At 39.8% G+C, this 14,590-nt stretch overlaps 1 protein-coding gene across 1 annotated transcript in view; it reads right to left on the minus strand.

Moving 5' to 3' along the window:
* CNTNAP5 (contactin associated protein family member 5) overlaps positions 1–14,590 on the minus strand; it is a 914,769-nt gene that overhangs the window by 336,772 nt on the left and 563,407 nt on the right. The window contains exon 11 of the mRNA XM_060106110.1: positions 5,786–5,892. Coding sequence (XP_059962093.1) covers positions 5,786–5,892 — 107 coding nt within the window. The remainder of the gene's footprint in view (positions 1–5,785; positions 5,893–14,590) is intronic.

Below are 14,590 nucleotides of genomic sequence, written 5' to 3' on the forward strand. Positions count from 1 at the left end.
ACTGTCAGTTGCCTGGTTACTGACATCAGATGTGCTTTCAAAAGGTACATACTTGTTGAATGATTAAATACAGTTCTGTAGAGACAATCTTATTCCTACTGCATAATTCACCTATAAAACCTTATTCTTCATCTGGAATTCATCATGAGGGTCCATAATAATTTCCATATCAATATGCAAATGTTTTATGGGACTTCCCTGGTGGCACGGTGGTTAAGAATCCACCTGCCAATGCAGGGGACATGGGTTTGAGCCCTGGTCTGTGAAGATCCCACATGCCACGGAGCAACAGAGCCCACGTGCCACAACTACTGAAGCCCGCACGCCTAGAGCCCATGCTCCACAACAAGAGAAGTCACCGCAATGAGAAGCCTGCACAGCACAAGGAAGAGCAACCCCTGCTCACCGCAACTAGAGAAAGCCCATGGGCAGCAACAAAGACCCAACGCAGCCAAAAAATAATTAATTAATTTAAAAGTATGCAAATGTTTTAGTAAAAACATGTAAAATAGTTTTATAACATATAGTAAACAATTCTGGCTTAGAAGGTGAAATAAGATATCTCAAAAAATAGTGATCAGAGTATAAACTGTATCAAGACTTTAGGAAAGCTAGTTGAAATATGAATCAAGATCCTTAAAATGATTCATAATCTTTGACTCAAATATGCCATTACTATGCCCTGTTCAAAAAACAATGGAACATGTGGGGTTAAAATTTATTTAAGCACAAAGATGCCCACTGTGGTATAGGTTAGAATAATAAATATTTGGAAACAACACAGGGCTCCTCATCCCCCACCCAAAAGAAGATTAAAATGGTTGAATAAAAACAAGAAGCCATTAAATAGACTATTTATTATGCAGTCATTAAAGTCATATTTATAGACACTGCAATAACGTGTGAAAAACTTTGGTAATAAAGGAAAGTGAGCTCAGATTTCCCCTAGGGGAAAGTGCTTTATGGGAATACCACTTGGGCTTCAGGAATGAATGAAAAGAACTATTTTCCCATTCTTGAGCCAGGCAAACATCTGCATTGTCCCAAATCACAGCATATATATATTCTACCATCACACCTTGGCTCTTGGCAGCCTCTGTTTTCAATAGGCTTCCCTCGTCTTTTTATCCATTTTAATTTGAGCTGTCTTTCAAGTGCTGACTCCACCTACTTCCTTCCAGGATGAGTTCATGATCATTCTAGAACACAAAAACGTTCTCACCTCTCAGTCTTCTAGAACTGCATTTTCTATCTGGTATCACAATATCCTACTGGGTTTCAAGCAGTATGAAAGACGTCATGAATGTCCCATCACTAAGTTCATATACAGAGGTTTGCAAAATGTCTTCGTTATTTGAGAAAGGAAATGATATAGGGCTTATCTTGCATCACAACCAGATTCCCTCTATTTAAATCCCAGCTCCTTCATTTGCTACATATGTTACCTTGAGGAAGATACATAACTTTCTGGGCTTCAGTGTGCTCATCTATAAAATGGGGAGCATAATAATACCCACCTCACTTTACTATTATGTTGTAGACTAATCTATGATTAAGCTCCCATAACAAAACCTCTTCCTTTTAATCTTAACTTGGATTCATAATATACCATGGCCAAGATATACCTTGAGTACTCAGTAGTTTGGCTTCAATTACACAACCTTCTAAACTTGCACATTCTAGAAAACCAATAAGCAGCTCTGGTGATCAAAAGACTCTGATCACTGGGTGGGTTGCCAGGACTTAATCTGGACTGAAAACATTATTTTACCTTCAGTTTTCCCTCTGGCAAATAGGATACAACTTAGGGGAGAAGATTGCTGACCAAAGCAACTTGCAGACATAATGTTTAATGTGAGTTCATGGGATAAGTGATGGTCTCATATTTCCTTCTTCTGTGGGGAAGCTGCAACAGATTGGAGAGGAATTGCCCACTTAATCATCATATCTTGTTAAGCAGGAGGCTTTGAACCAAGTGTGTTTGAAAAGTAACATAACTTGTACACCCAAGTTCTTTATATGTCATCAGGTAAGGAGGAAAGAAAATTGAAATGCAACGATGACATATCTACTTTTAACAGCAACCTACCATGTTTAAGAACTTTGGGAATTCCCATTGTACCATTCCTTAGAGTTCATCATACCCTCCTCCTCAGCCAGACCCCTCTCTTATCCACAAAGCGAGATAGAGAGAAACGAATTATCTCTGTCCTTAGTCAGCCCTATTGGTTCACATTTACTAGGATGCACCGAGAATGAAAAAAAAAAAAAAAAAAACTAATCCTAAAGAATACGAAAAGACAAAAGACCAGTAGTCAAGAAATTACGAGTTTTACGTATCATTATAAATGTCTTACAAATCTAAAGGTCTTGCATCGACTCTTCTGATTGTGCATGACTGTTTCAAGGAATTACAGCCCAACACACCAAGGGCATTGCCATTTCCACACTAGCAGGTTTGTGAACTTGCTTGTTTTGCTTTTACCTGAGGGTGTCCTCTGTTCTGTTTTCTGTATTTTAGCAGCTCTCATTTCTGATGCCCTACATTCGGGACACAGACTTTCTGAAGGCAGGAAAGCATGACTTGATTTACTCAATTTACACACGTGACACAAAACAGTGCTCCTTACCCAACTGGGGGGGGAGGAAGAGGGATTAGTTAAAGGGAGACAAATTCTCGAATTGCATAGGCATCCAAACCTCACAGACACCCAAGCACCTCTGATCTGTCCTGGCTGGGTGCCCAGAAGGGAAGGAGGGGTTTAACAGTGTTGCAGCCCATGGTATAGGCCCTGAGTAATGTCACAGAAAGAGGGATAAAAAGAGAATGAGATTTTTAAGACTTGGTGTGTTAAGTTTCCTGCTCATCAACTTTGACAGTGTTCCTTTAAAAATAAGCACCTCACATCCATCGACTTTTCAGTTCACGCTTTTTTTATAGAGTTGGAAATCTTCTATTTTTAGCATGATGGATGGATACATTTAAAGGAGGAGAGCATCCATAGAGACGAACTTCTCAAAATATTATTAAATTACTTTAGGAGAAAGTGAACAGAATAAGCTTTACAAATCATAGGAATGTTATCATACGATTCGGCCAGTATCTGGATAGTTTTGACTTAAATCTTCAGGTTTCTCTCATCTCACTATTAAACTGATGGCCACTCTGGTTGCCTCTGAGCTTCTTACAAGAGCATTGTCCATACAAACTGGACAGTCCTGTATGTGTCCTACAATGTATCTGTCCAAGTATATGTTGTTCTTGACTGTTTAGGGATAATAGTTCTGGAACTGGACTCAACATTTATAGATTGGGGGGCTTCCCTGGTGGTGCAGTGGTTAAGAATCTGCCTGCCAATTCAGGTGACACGGGTTCGGGCCCTGGTCTGGGAAGATTCTGTATGTCGCAGAGCAACTAAGCCTGTGCACCACAACTACTGAGCTTGCGTGCCACAAGTACTGAAGCCCGCATGCCTAAAGCCTGTGCTCCACAACAAGAGAAGCCACTGCAGTGAGAAGTCCGTGCACTGCAATGAAGAGTAGCCCCAGCTTGCTGCAACTAGAGAAAGCCCGCATGCAGCAATGAAGACCCAACACAGTCAAAAATTAATTAATTAATTAATTTTAAAAAAATTATAGATTGCTATTAATTGAGAACCTTAAATAAAAACTTGTAATTTTAGCCTTAAAATGGTCCACAAGATTTTGTTAGTTTTCCTTTACAGGATCTGTGAGAAAGCAAGCTCTGGAGTGTTAAAATTATGTCCTTGTTCAAGTATAAGAGTTTGCTAAAAATTAAATCTAATCTCTCTCAGTCTGTTGTTCACTGTTCCAAATCTCTAAATAGAAAATTTTAAGTAAGTTATATCATTATAAAGCCAGGCAGTGTTTTTCACTTCTACAGGCAACTAACAGTAATAATGTCATCTCATCATGGCCAATGGGCTATTTCTTCTCTGATTTGCTTAGCCTCCTCTGTGGTCACCATTGGTGAATGTTACATTACAAGGTATAGAAGAGGCCACAGAATGGCTGAGAGGTCTGCAGGGATGAGAGCATCAGTGCTGTTCATCCTGGATCAGAGTCTGATTCTAGCCCAGCTGGCATCTACCGTTACCTTTCTGCATTCTGAGTGCCATGCCAGGAATAGCAGGGACTTAAGGAAAACAAGGTGAGATCTTGCCCTGAGTGATAGTCTCCCTGAAGTCCTCAGAATAGGTCCAGCCTTGGCTTGGCTCTTACATTATTCTAGAAGGCCCTTCTCCCACTCCTCTACTTTCTAAGTCAATTTCGAAGTTCACAGTTTCTGTGAAATCTCCTACAACTATAGCCAGCACCTTCCAATTACATCTTTGTCAGTTAAACTTACAGTTCATTTCACACAGTTTGACATACAATTCTCCAAATGGCAAACCTTCTCTATTTTGTCATGTGTTTTTTTTGTTTGGTGACCCTGACAGGACTATCGAATTATGGAAATCGTGGCGCTGCTGTTCTCCCTTTACTTTTTCCTCCTCTCCCCTTATTCTCTGTGTGCTCCAGCTGCCTCACTTCCTGCTTCCTTTCTTACCACTTACTGTCAGGACTCTCCCACCATGTGAAACTACTTGCAGTTTCAGTTTCCTTTTTTCTTTTCCTTGTCTGCCACATTCCTATCACGAGATCAGCTCAAACCTTCTATCTGAAGCCTCCCCAACATGGACACACAGACATTGTCAGTACTTATCACCAATATGCGGTTCTATTGTCTCAGATACCATGGTAAGATGACACTTCCTACCCTCTTGAAGTTAGGTGCTCATGGGACTTTATTTGGCCAATGATTCCATGAGTAGAAGTAACATTTGCCACTTCCAGGTAGAAGCGTCCAAGTAGAAACTTCCAGGTAGAAGCTTTTAAAAACAGGTTTCCTTGTGCATCCCTCTCCCTGACAGGGCAACATTCCAGATGATGGAGTCTCTGTCAGCTTCCCAGAATAAGAACACCTTTGGAAAAGGGTCCCCTGCAGACCTGTGATATGCAGGTAACACAGGCATGACTCAACTGCTCATTACTTATGCCACCAAGATGCAGGTTGTTTATTGCACAGCCTAACTTAGCCCATCTAGACAATGCAGTTGATTTCAGAGCTCTTCTTTGTGTGCCTCCAGCACCTTGTCTTTCCTCTACCTCAAAACTTATCCTATTTCCTGTCTGTCTTCCTGGTAGACCTTGAGCTTCATGATGATATGGCTTTGTATTTGTGTATCCTCCATGCTCACCACAGTGTTTGGCATAGAGTATGCTCTCAAGAAACACATGTTGGGGACTTCCCTGGTGGCGCAGTGGTTAAGAATCCGCCTGCCAATGCATGGGACATGGGTTCTATCCCTGGTCCAGGAAGATCCCACGTGCTGTGGAGCAATAAGGCCATGTGCCACAACTACTGAGCCTGCACTCTAGAGCTGGTGAGCTGCAACTACTGAGCCTGAGAGCCACAAGTATTGAGCCCGCATGTTGCAACTACTGAAGCTTACCTGCGTAGAGCCTGTGCTCTGCAACAAAAGAAGCCACTGCAGTGAGAAGCCTCCACACCACAACAAAGAGAAGCCCACACTCGCAGCAACTAGAGGAAGCCCGTGCACAGCAGTGAAGACTGAACACAGCCAAAAAATTTAAAAAAAAGGAACACACACTAAAGGAATGAATAAAACGTGCCCACCCCATGTTGAATATATCCTGACATTATCCCTGAAATTCGTGGATTTTTGCCCATTCTACTGTGGGTAGGCATGAGTCTACTCACAGTTATGGCAGGTGGCGCCCACGTAACCTGTGTCACTGCAGTTACAGTAGAAGGTCACCCAGGACTGGAAGCAGCTTCCTCCGTGTTCACAGTAGTTTGGCAAACACCTTGAGAGATGGAACAAAATCAAACAAAATAAACCAAATCAGTTCAAATAAGGGGAAAAACAAAAACATCTTATATCCAACTACATGAATTAATGGTAGAAATCGGTCACTCTACTCCCATTCCTGAGTAAGACTTGAATACGTAAACACGAGACAATGGTTTCACCACAAGAGGTGGGTCCACCTGGTACTACTGGGCAAAGAAAGGCTCAGGGCTGATTTAGGCAGTTAAGTAAAGCATTTCAACATTGGGGCACATGTTCATTGACTTCAAGTTAATTTGAAGTGGTCAGAATTTGTAAGGTTTTTCACTTACTGTAGAACAAAATAGACAAAGATGTAATTTTGCATTTTGAAAAGGTTTTGCATTTTTAAAGGAAAGGGGAAAGGGGCAAATAATTGAGGTCATAATCCTCCTGCTTCTCTTTTGGGTGACGGCCAGGAATCTATTTTAAACTCCCCATGAATTTGAAAAGATGGTATCTGTTCAGTTAACATACTAGGAAATTCTAGCATTATTAACAGAGCCAATAACACCCTTAAAATGAGGCCTTTACTACTTATAATGAAAACAGTATGACTATTCTGAAAAATATTTTCACCCTACACTTTAAAACTCTCTGAAACATTCATATAAGTTAACCCAGAAATCACCCTTCGATGGCTCTATCTTTAGGATGTATTTCAAAGCATAAAACTATGTATGCTAATTATCCTTATTCACAATGATGCCGTGATGAATCCATGTAAGTTTCCAACATGAGAAGATTTCTTAGGAAAGTTGTAGTACATAATATTAATGGGCTACCATAAAGCTACTACAAATGATGTTAGCAAAAAGGATTAAAACAGACTGGGACTGGATTAAGTGAAAATTCAAGATATGAAGCACGGCCACAATGAAGTTAAACAAACATTTCATACTGCAAAAATAACAAGGACAAACGTTAAGTGTCACTTGGGCTAAGGGGAGTGAAGGCAACATTCATTTCTTCTGGACAAAGATCACAGACTTCAGGGTTACATATATCTGAGCACAAATCCCAGCTCAGCAATTTACTACATGGTGTCTTTGGGTAATTCTCTTCATCTCTTATATACATGATTTAAAGTGTCTACACTGCAGGTACTCTTCTCCTAAAAAATAACCAGGCAAGTGCTCAATACGTATAACAAATAAAATTAAGAGTAAAAGCAATGCTAAACACTGAAATTTTTGAAAACAGTCTTTACGGGAAGAGTAAAATCTCATGAATTTCAACAGGGACAGGGTATAAACAGCAAAATCACAGAAGTGGTATAATACAACAAAAGGGTTCATTGTGCAGCCTCCAAAAATGTGAGGCAAGGAAAAGTAATATGATTTACCCTAAGTGTCCTACATAGGTAGGAAACCCTCCAGCAATGATTGTTTCAAAGCCCAGAAACTAATATTCCTGCATATGTCCAGACATATTATTAGAAGTATTCTGCTCAGCACAGCAAACACATTATTGTGCTGACAGGGCTTCTGTTTGGGAAAAACCTTTTGATAACTCCATGGTGTCCAGCTAAGGCTTAAAAACACAGGAAAAGGGGGGGGGAGGGGACTCAGTAATTTTGCTCTGGAACATGATCACAGAATCCAACCAATCAATAAATAAACCAAAAAATGAGCCCTTGCCTACTCCAAATTCTACCCTTCCTCTGGATTCCCCCACCCAGCTTGGTGGAAAAGAAACAGGCTTTTTATTCAGATATACCACAGGTTTCTGCCCACCCCCCACCCCCCGACACCAGTAACCTTGTGCTGTGGGGAAGTTAGATAAACTTGAAGCATCAGTGTCCTCACGAACAAAATCCAAGCAGGAACCTCTGCCTCTGGGTGTGCCCTGATAGAGAGCCTGTGAAGGCCCACCCTCCTCCACACCTTTTCTTCTTTTGCATCCAGAACTCCTTGTTTCTGAATACTGCTTCTCCTGCAGTGTACTTTTCTCAAGATCTTTCCCCTCTGAACCTCTCAAATTCTTACATGACATGTCTATGGCCGCTCTATCCCACCCCATCCCACTCCCCTCCCCCAATCACACACACACACACACACACACACACACACACACACACACACAGATTCCACGATTGACAAACAATGGTATTACTGTTCCTCTCCCTCCACCAAGAAAAAGTTAATTGCTTTAAAGATGGAAAGCTGAGCAAAGCCAGGTCAGTAGGTAGTTATCCTATAGTTCTTTTGGTTTTGGCACCAAGAAAGTTCAGATCAGCCCCCTTTTTGATGACTGAAGCTATAAAACAAAAACTCAGAAGTTCTCATTGGCCATGTTTTCAGCCATGAGAAGAAAGCTTATTTGCAGTGAAAAAGAGAGAGAGAAAAAAATGCTGAGGTCCAGAATGCAGCAGAAAAGACAGATGGAGAGAATCCTGACAATATTTGTGTGGCGGATCTCTGCTGTTTCCAAGATTAGGTTGCATCCCTGATCTTTCTCAGGGCTGGTTGTTTTCATCTAGTTTAGATTCTGTGAGACAACCCAAGATCTTTCTGGGAAAACCCCCTATTTATTCAGGCTAGCTTGAGTTGGGATTCTCTTCTTTCCAAGTAACCACCTTAACTTTTTGTCAATCAGCATCCTATAAATACAAACAGCAATAGAAACACATATTTCCTTACAATTTTACACTTTAAAGTATTTTTAAAACTTAGTGTTGCCAAGCTAAGTGGGGCGTGTAGGGGGAGGGATCTTGTGGAAAAGTACAAGAACTAGCTGGGTACTTTGAACATATTTCAAAAACCTCACACAGACCTTGTATTACAGTGTTACTAAACTCAATTTACCAACGAATATGTAGGCTAGAAATTCATTTGTTTATGGTCACTCAAAAACAAATGATGTATTTCTGAGAGGGAAAAAGAGTACCTGGGGAAAGAAAAACATCTAATATTCCTAGAACGAGAAAAAAAATAAATGAATACTTACAGGGCTGCCTTTGAGCTTGGTTCATTTTTGTTCAATGCACACTGTGATTAGAAAAACTCATTTGTAAAGTAGACACTCAAAATAAAAGATGTGTAACCCCGACTGGCTTATTTAAAAAGGGCAGTTTTAGGAGTATAATTTCCGTGTTCTTTAATCAGTTCATTTTAACTGGTGTTTTGTTTCTTTTTCTCTCTACTTGATATACACTGAGCACTTGAGACATGAACACAGAAAGAGGTCAGTGTGGAACTACGGAAGTGAACAGAACTCATTAAGTGTGAGGACAGTGACAATCTTAGGTGTAAGGCACTGAATTCAATTTGCTATGAGATAATCATGCTGAACAAATATCTTCTAAAATCCTAATGATATTTCATATCTAGCTGAATCAGATGTGCCTTCTTGTGGTGTATGATGTTTAGTAAACAGAGCTTTCAGCATAAACACAACTGTTGATGTCATACTCTTCAGAAGCCCAAAGAAGCATCATGATGTGTGCCAGCAAGGACTTGGAGAGCAGGGCACATGCATCAGAAGCTGTTTGCATCTTTCTAAAAGTAGGATGTGCATAATTTGAAGGGAGATGAACGAAAGAGTTGAAGAAAAGGCAGAAAAGAATTAGGAATGGGCTTCCCTGGTGGCGCAGTGGTTGAGAGTCCGCCTGCCGATGCAGGGGACACGGGTTCGTGCCCCGATCCCGGAAGATCCCACATGCCGCGGAGCGGCTGGGCCCGCGAGCCATGGCCGCGGAGCCTGTGTGTCCGGAGCCTGTGCTCCGCAACGGGAGAGGCCACAGCAGTGAGAGGCCCGCGTACAGCAAAAAAAAAAAAAAAAAAAAAAGAATTAGGAATGGAAGGAGAAAAGAAAAAAATATAACATGGACAAAAGTGTTATACGAGTTTTATATGAGAAAGTATATTTTTTCCCAAAATCAAAACTTCTTCCAAAAGAGAAGGCTCATTGCTAGTTGGATCTGTGGACCATCCAGGTAAGAGATGAAGTGGGCGGAAGAGTTGTCCGGAGAGGTCCATGGACCTCATTAATGGTCCCGTCCAGCCTTCCGTGGCATATGGTTCTGGCTCACAGTTGTTTGGTGGTGTGCTTTCTTGTTTGCAGGGAGATATGAGGGAAAAGAAAATGTTTCTCCTTAAAGATGCACAGCAAGGGAGACAGATAAGCTGCTTCAAAGAAGAGAGTATTTCACAGAATACTGAGAGATTGACCTACTCCAAAGACTAGAGTCTAGTTTCAAGCATCCTGGCAAGCATATTTTCTGCCAAATACACTTCGCCCCCCTGGGCATTAGGAAGAACAAAGGGACCCCTGCCGTTTTCCTTGAGAAAGATCAGAGTGGTCTTTCCCTAACTTAGCTTTCACTGAGGCCAAGCACAAGTTTCCACCTGGAGTAGATCAACCCTGGGAAAAGCATTAAGAAAGCAGGGGGAATCAACATAGTTTTGGAAAATATAGTCAGTATGTTTATAATTTAGAAAGTTTCAAAGAATCAATATGAATTTTTAGCTTCTCTTAAATGAAGATCAGTTTACTGAGAACAGTCATTGCAAATCTCCTGATTTTCCATGCCAGTGACTTCCAAATTTATATTTCAAGTTCAGTCTTCTCTCCTGAATTCCAGACCCATAAATCCAGCTGCCTGCTTCAAAGTTCCACTTGGGTGTCAGATGTTTCAAACTGCAGATGTTTCAAACTGCATGTCCAAACCTGACTTTCTGATCTCATACTTCACCTCCTGCTCCCCAAGTTCTCTACTCACATCCTTCACCATCAGAGGAGGGCAACTCTATACTTACCACTCTCGAGACCCCAACACTTGAAAGTCCCCCCCCTTCCCTCACAGCCCTTATCTGAGGGACGAGTACATGTCTCTGGCTCTGCTTTTAGAATCTGTTCTGCATCTGACCACTTCTCATCACCTCCTGCTACCACTCTGGTCTGAGTCACCAGCATCTCTGGCCTGAACAACTGTGATCATCAGCCAACTGGTCTACCAGCTTCCATCTCCAATCCCTTCAGTATGTCCCCAACACAAAAGCAAGAGAGATCCTATTAACATCTAAGGCAGATTGAAACCCTTCAAGGGCTTTCTGTTTTAATCAAGGTAAAAGCAACATCTTTAAATGACCTACCAGTTCCTGCTGATCTGTAACCCCATCACTTCTCCAAATTCATCCCTACTCTTCTCCCTTTTCTACATCTCCCCCAGCCATGCTGAACTCCTTGTCTTCCTTAAAGCACACCAGGGATGCTGCTTTGTCAGGGTCTTTGCACTGAAGTTCTCTTTGCCCAGATGCTCTCCCCCACATGTTTATATGGCCGAGTCCTCACCTCCTTCTTGTCTCTGATAAAATGGAAGCCTGTCACAATCACGCTACTTAAAGTTGCATGATCCTGCAATCCCATTCCTGGACTTTATCTGGAGAAAACTATAATTCAAAAAGGTACATGCACTACTATTCACTGCAAAAAACAAAAAAAACAAACAAACAAACAAACCAAAAAACAGATTCGTTGCAGCACTATTAACAATAGCCAAGACATGGAAGCAACCTAAATGTTCATCGACAGATGAATGGATAAAGAAGATGTGGTATATAGACACAATGGAATATTACTCAGACATAAAAAAATAATAAAATAATGCCATTTGCAGCAACAAAGATGGACCTGGAGATTACCATACTAAGTGAAGTAAACCAGACTGAGAAAGACAAATATCATATGATATCACTTATATGTGGGAATATTTCAAAAAATAATACAAATGAATCTACATACAAAACAGAAATAGATCCAGAGACATAGAACAGAAGCTTATGGTTACCAAAGGAGAAAGTAGGGAGGAGCGATAAATTGGGAGTTTGGGATTAACAGATACACACTATTATATATAAAATAGATAACCAACAAGGACCCACTGTATAGCACAGTATAGAACTATCCTCAATATTTTGTAATACCTTATAAGGGAAAATAATCTGAAAAAGAATATATATATATATATATATATACACATATGAGTGTGTATGTGTATAGATAGATAGATAGATGATAGATAGATAGATATCTGAGTCACTTTGCTGTACACCTGAAACTAACACAGCATTGTAAATCAACTATACTTCAATTTTTAAAAAAATTATAAAATAAAATTGCAACTCTCCTTCACTCAGCACCTCCAATCCCCTTTCCCAGCCTCCCTTACTTTTTCATCCTTAGCACTTCCTGTCTTCTAACACAATATACACTCTGCTTATTCATTAAGCTTATGAGTTGTTACTGTCTTACCACAAAGGCATGTAATCTCCATAAGGGCATAAGTTGTTTTCTATTTTGTTCACTGAGTATGCAATGTAGTAAACAGAGTGGACACTAAATAAGTGGCTGTTGATTGCATAAATAAATAAACTTCATATGTCTGGGGTGTAATAGCCAGCTGAAGCTGTCCTCATTTATCTAAACCTCTTCAGCTAACCACAGCCTATCATCTCACCTTTACTATTACCTGCCTGACACTGAGCAGCACAATAAGAGCTGAGTGGGGTAGAGGGGAGACAAAGAGCTTCACCATTTTTTAAGTGAAGAAATCTCAGACACGTAAAGGGAGCCTTCTGTGCAACCACAGGCAAGAGGCAATTTAGAGAGAGGAGACAGAAACCCAGGTGCAGGAGGGAAGAAGTAAGATGGACACCATGAATACAATCCTCTTTAGTGGCCTTTAAGGCTACGAGTAAATGATGCAATTTCTTTTCATTACTTGTAAGTACAATCTCTGAAGTACTTACAGAGATAATTTTCTACAAATTGGAGATGCTTTTGAAATGATGCAACTTAGTGTTCCTTTGAAGACACGTTTAGCATTCCTGATAAGTCTGTGTACAATTTTTGATAAGTTTTAATGAGATAAAAAGTCTGTTTGGGAAATTCAATTTACCCATCTAGCTCTTGTTACCTTTAACCAGATGTTAAAGAGTGCAATGATATTTAACCAGCCTTGTGACTAACCTAATCACATTCAACCAAACATTCATGGTTAGTCTCCTACAAAATATCTCCACCAAGATTGGGGCGTTGTGGAGTTGGCTTTCTTGAAGTCTTTCCCCTTGAAAGGAAACTTCAACATGTGCTCATGATCACATCTGAGATGTAGCTTTAATGTATTATTTTCTGTTTTATAGATGAAGATAGTAAGACAAGATGAGTGTAAATAACTTGTTCGTGTATGAAGTGATGGAGCCATGCTTCCTGTCACTGAAGCCTGTACTCTCAAGCACTGGTGCAGTCTTTCCACCACCAAATGCCATGTGATCTATCTCCTTAAAGTGAACTCCAAGCATGCATCTTAGAGCATCACTTCTGCTAAGGGTGGGGGGCTTCACACAGTTTCCCACTGATTTCAGAAACTAGTTAGCAAACTTGGAGCTGTCAATTCAGAGTTCTTAAAATATATTTTTGGTGGGAGAAGAGGTCTTGATGGCCATGACAAATAGGTTAATTGGGAATAAATAAATCCACAGGAGAGAATCAAGTATATATTTATTATATAATTAGCATAATGATACGCTATATCATATATATATATATCATACCATCATATATATATGATATATAATTTACTCTATAAATCTCATGCAGTGGTGAAGGGTGGGGAAAGAAGGTTTTGATTCTATTTCAACCACTTTTTGTTACTAATTTGTGAAATCTTTAAATAAGTAGCTAAGAAGATGACCCCTGTCCCTGCTCTGCTCTTGTTTTTATTTTATTTTTTTCAGATAACAAAGACTTTTTTCTGTATTTGCTAAGTCTATCTGAGTTAATGAGATTGTTTCTAGACTCTGCCTGATTTGGGTCGAAGGGCCTTATAAGTTATTAACGCAAGCCAGACACAGCCTTTTAGCCTATTCAAAAATTCAAAAATTTAACCTATTATTTAATATAAACTTAAGAATTATCTAATCTTACAAATATAGAAAAATGCAGAGACTCATCACGGTCTTAAGCAAAATGGAAAATGCATTCAGGAATGCATTTGTCTTTGAATACAAGGATACAGACTTCATGGCCAGCTCACTATCAATGGTGTGGAGCACTTGACTGAGCATAGCGGCCAGAGTGGTCCAGGAGCACCACCAACAAGGATAATGTCTGCATGTTCATCTCTTAGCATAATAAGTGCCTACTTAAGGCATAAAATTTCTAATCTCCAAAATTTGTAAATTGAGTATCAACAGCTTAAGATAATCAAAGCCTTAGTATTAATATTTTTGGATGAAGAAGGAATATGGTACTGAAAGAAAAAAAAATGGTCCCAAAGGTGCTCTTGTCCAGAAACTTCTATATCATGCATCTTTCTGGGAAGAAACTAGCATTCTTGACTTTGAAAAAATTCTTTAAGCATATTTATAGTGAATTTTAATAAGATTAAGAGCAATGTCAGTAGATTGTAACCCTTAAGAGGAAGCTTACTTAGGACCTTAAATAGTCTTTCATCAAGTTAAGAAGTTTAATAATCATTAATTGACTATTTTTGTTATGTCTAACAAGGAATATCTAATTTTTCCTTTTTCATAAAATAGGACCTGCCAAGAGTTGGAGCTTTGGATTGGCCTGAGATAGTTTTTTTTTTTCCTCTTGTAGCAAGATTCTATTAAAACCTTGAAAAGATTTTTTAATAATTATTTGATATTTGTAATTTTTAAGGGAATTTG

The sequence above is a fragment of the Mesoplodon densirostris genome, chromosome 8 (assembly GCF_025265405.1).
Source record: "Mesoplodon densirostris isolate mMesDen1 chromosome 8, mMesDen1 primary haplotype, whole genome shotgun sequence".
Taxonomy (NCBI): Eukaryota; Metazoa; Chordata; class Mammalia; order Artiodactyla; family Ziphiidae; genus Mesoplodon; species Mesoplodon densirostris.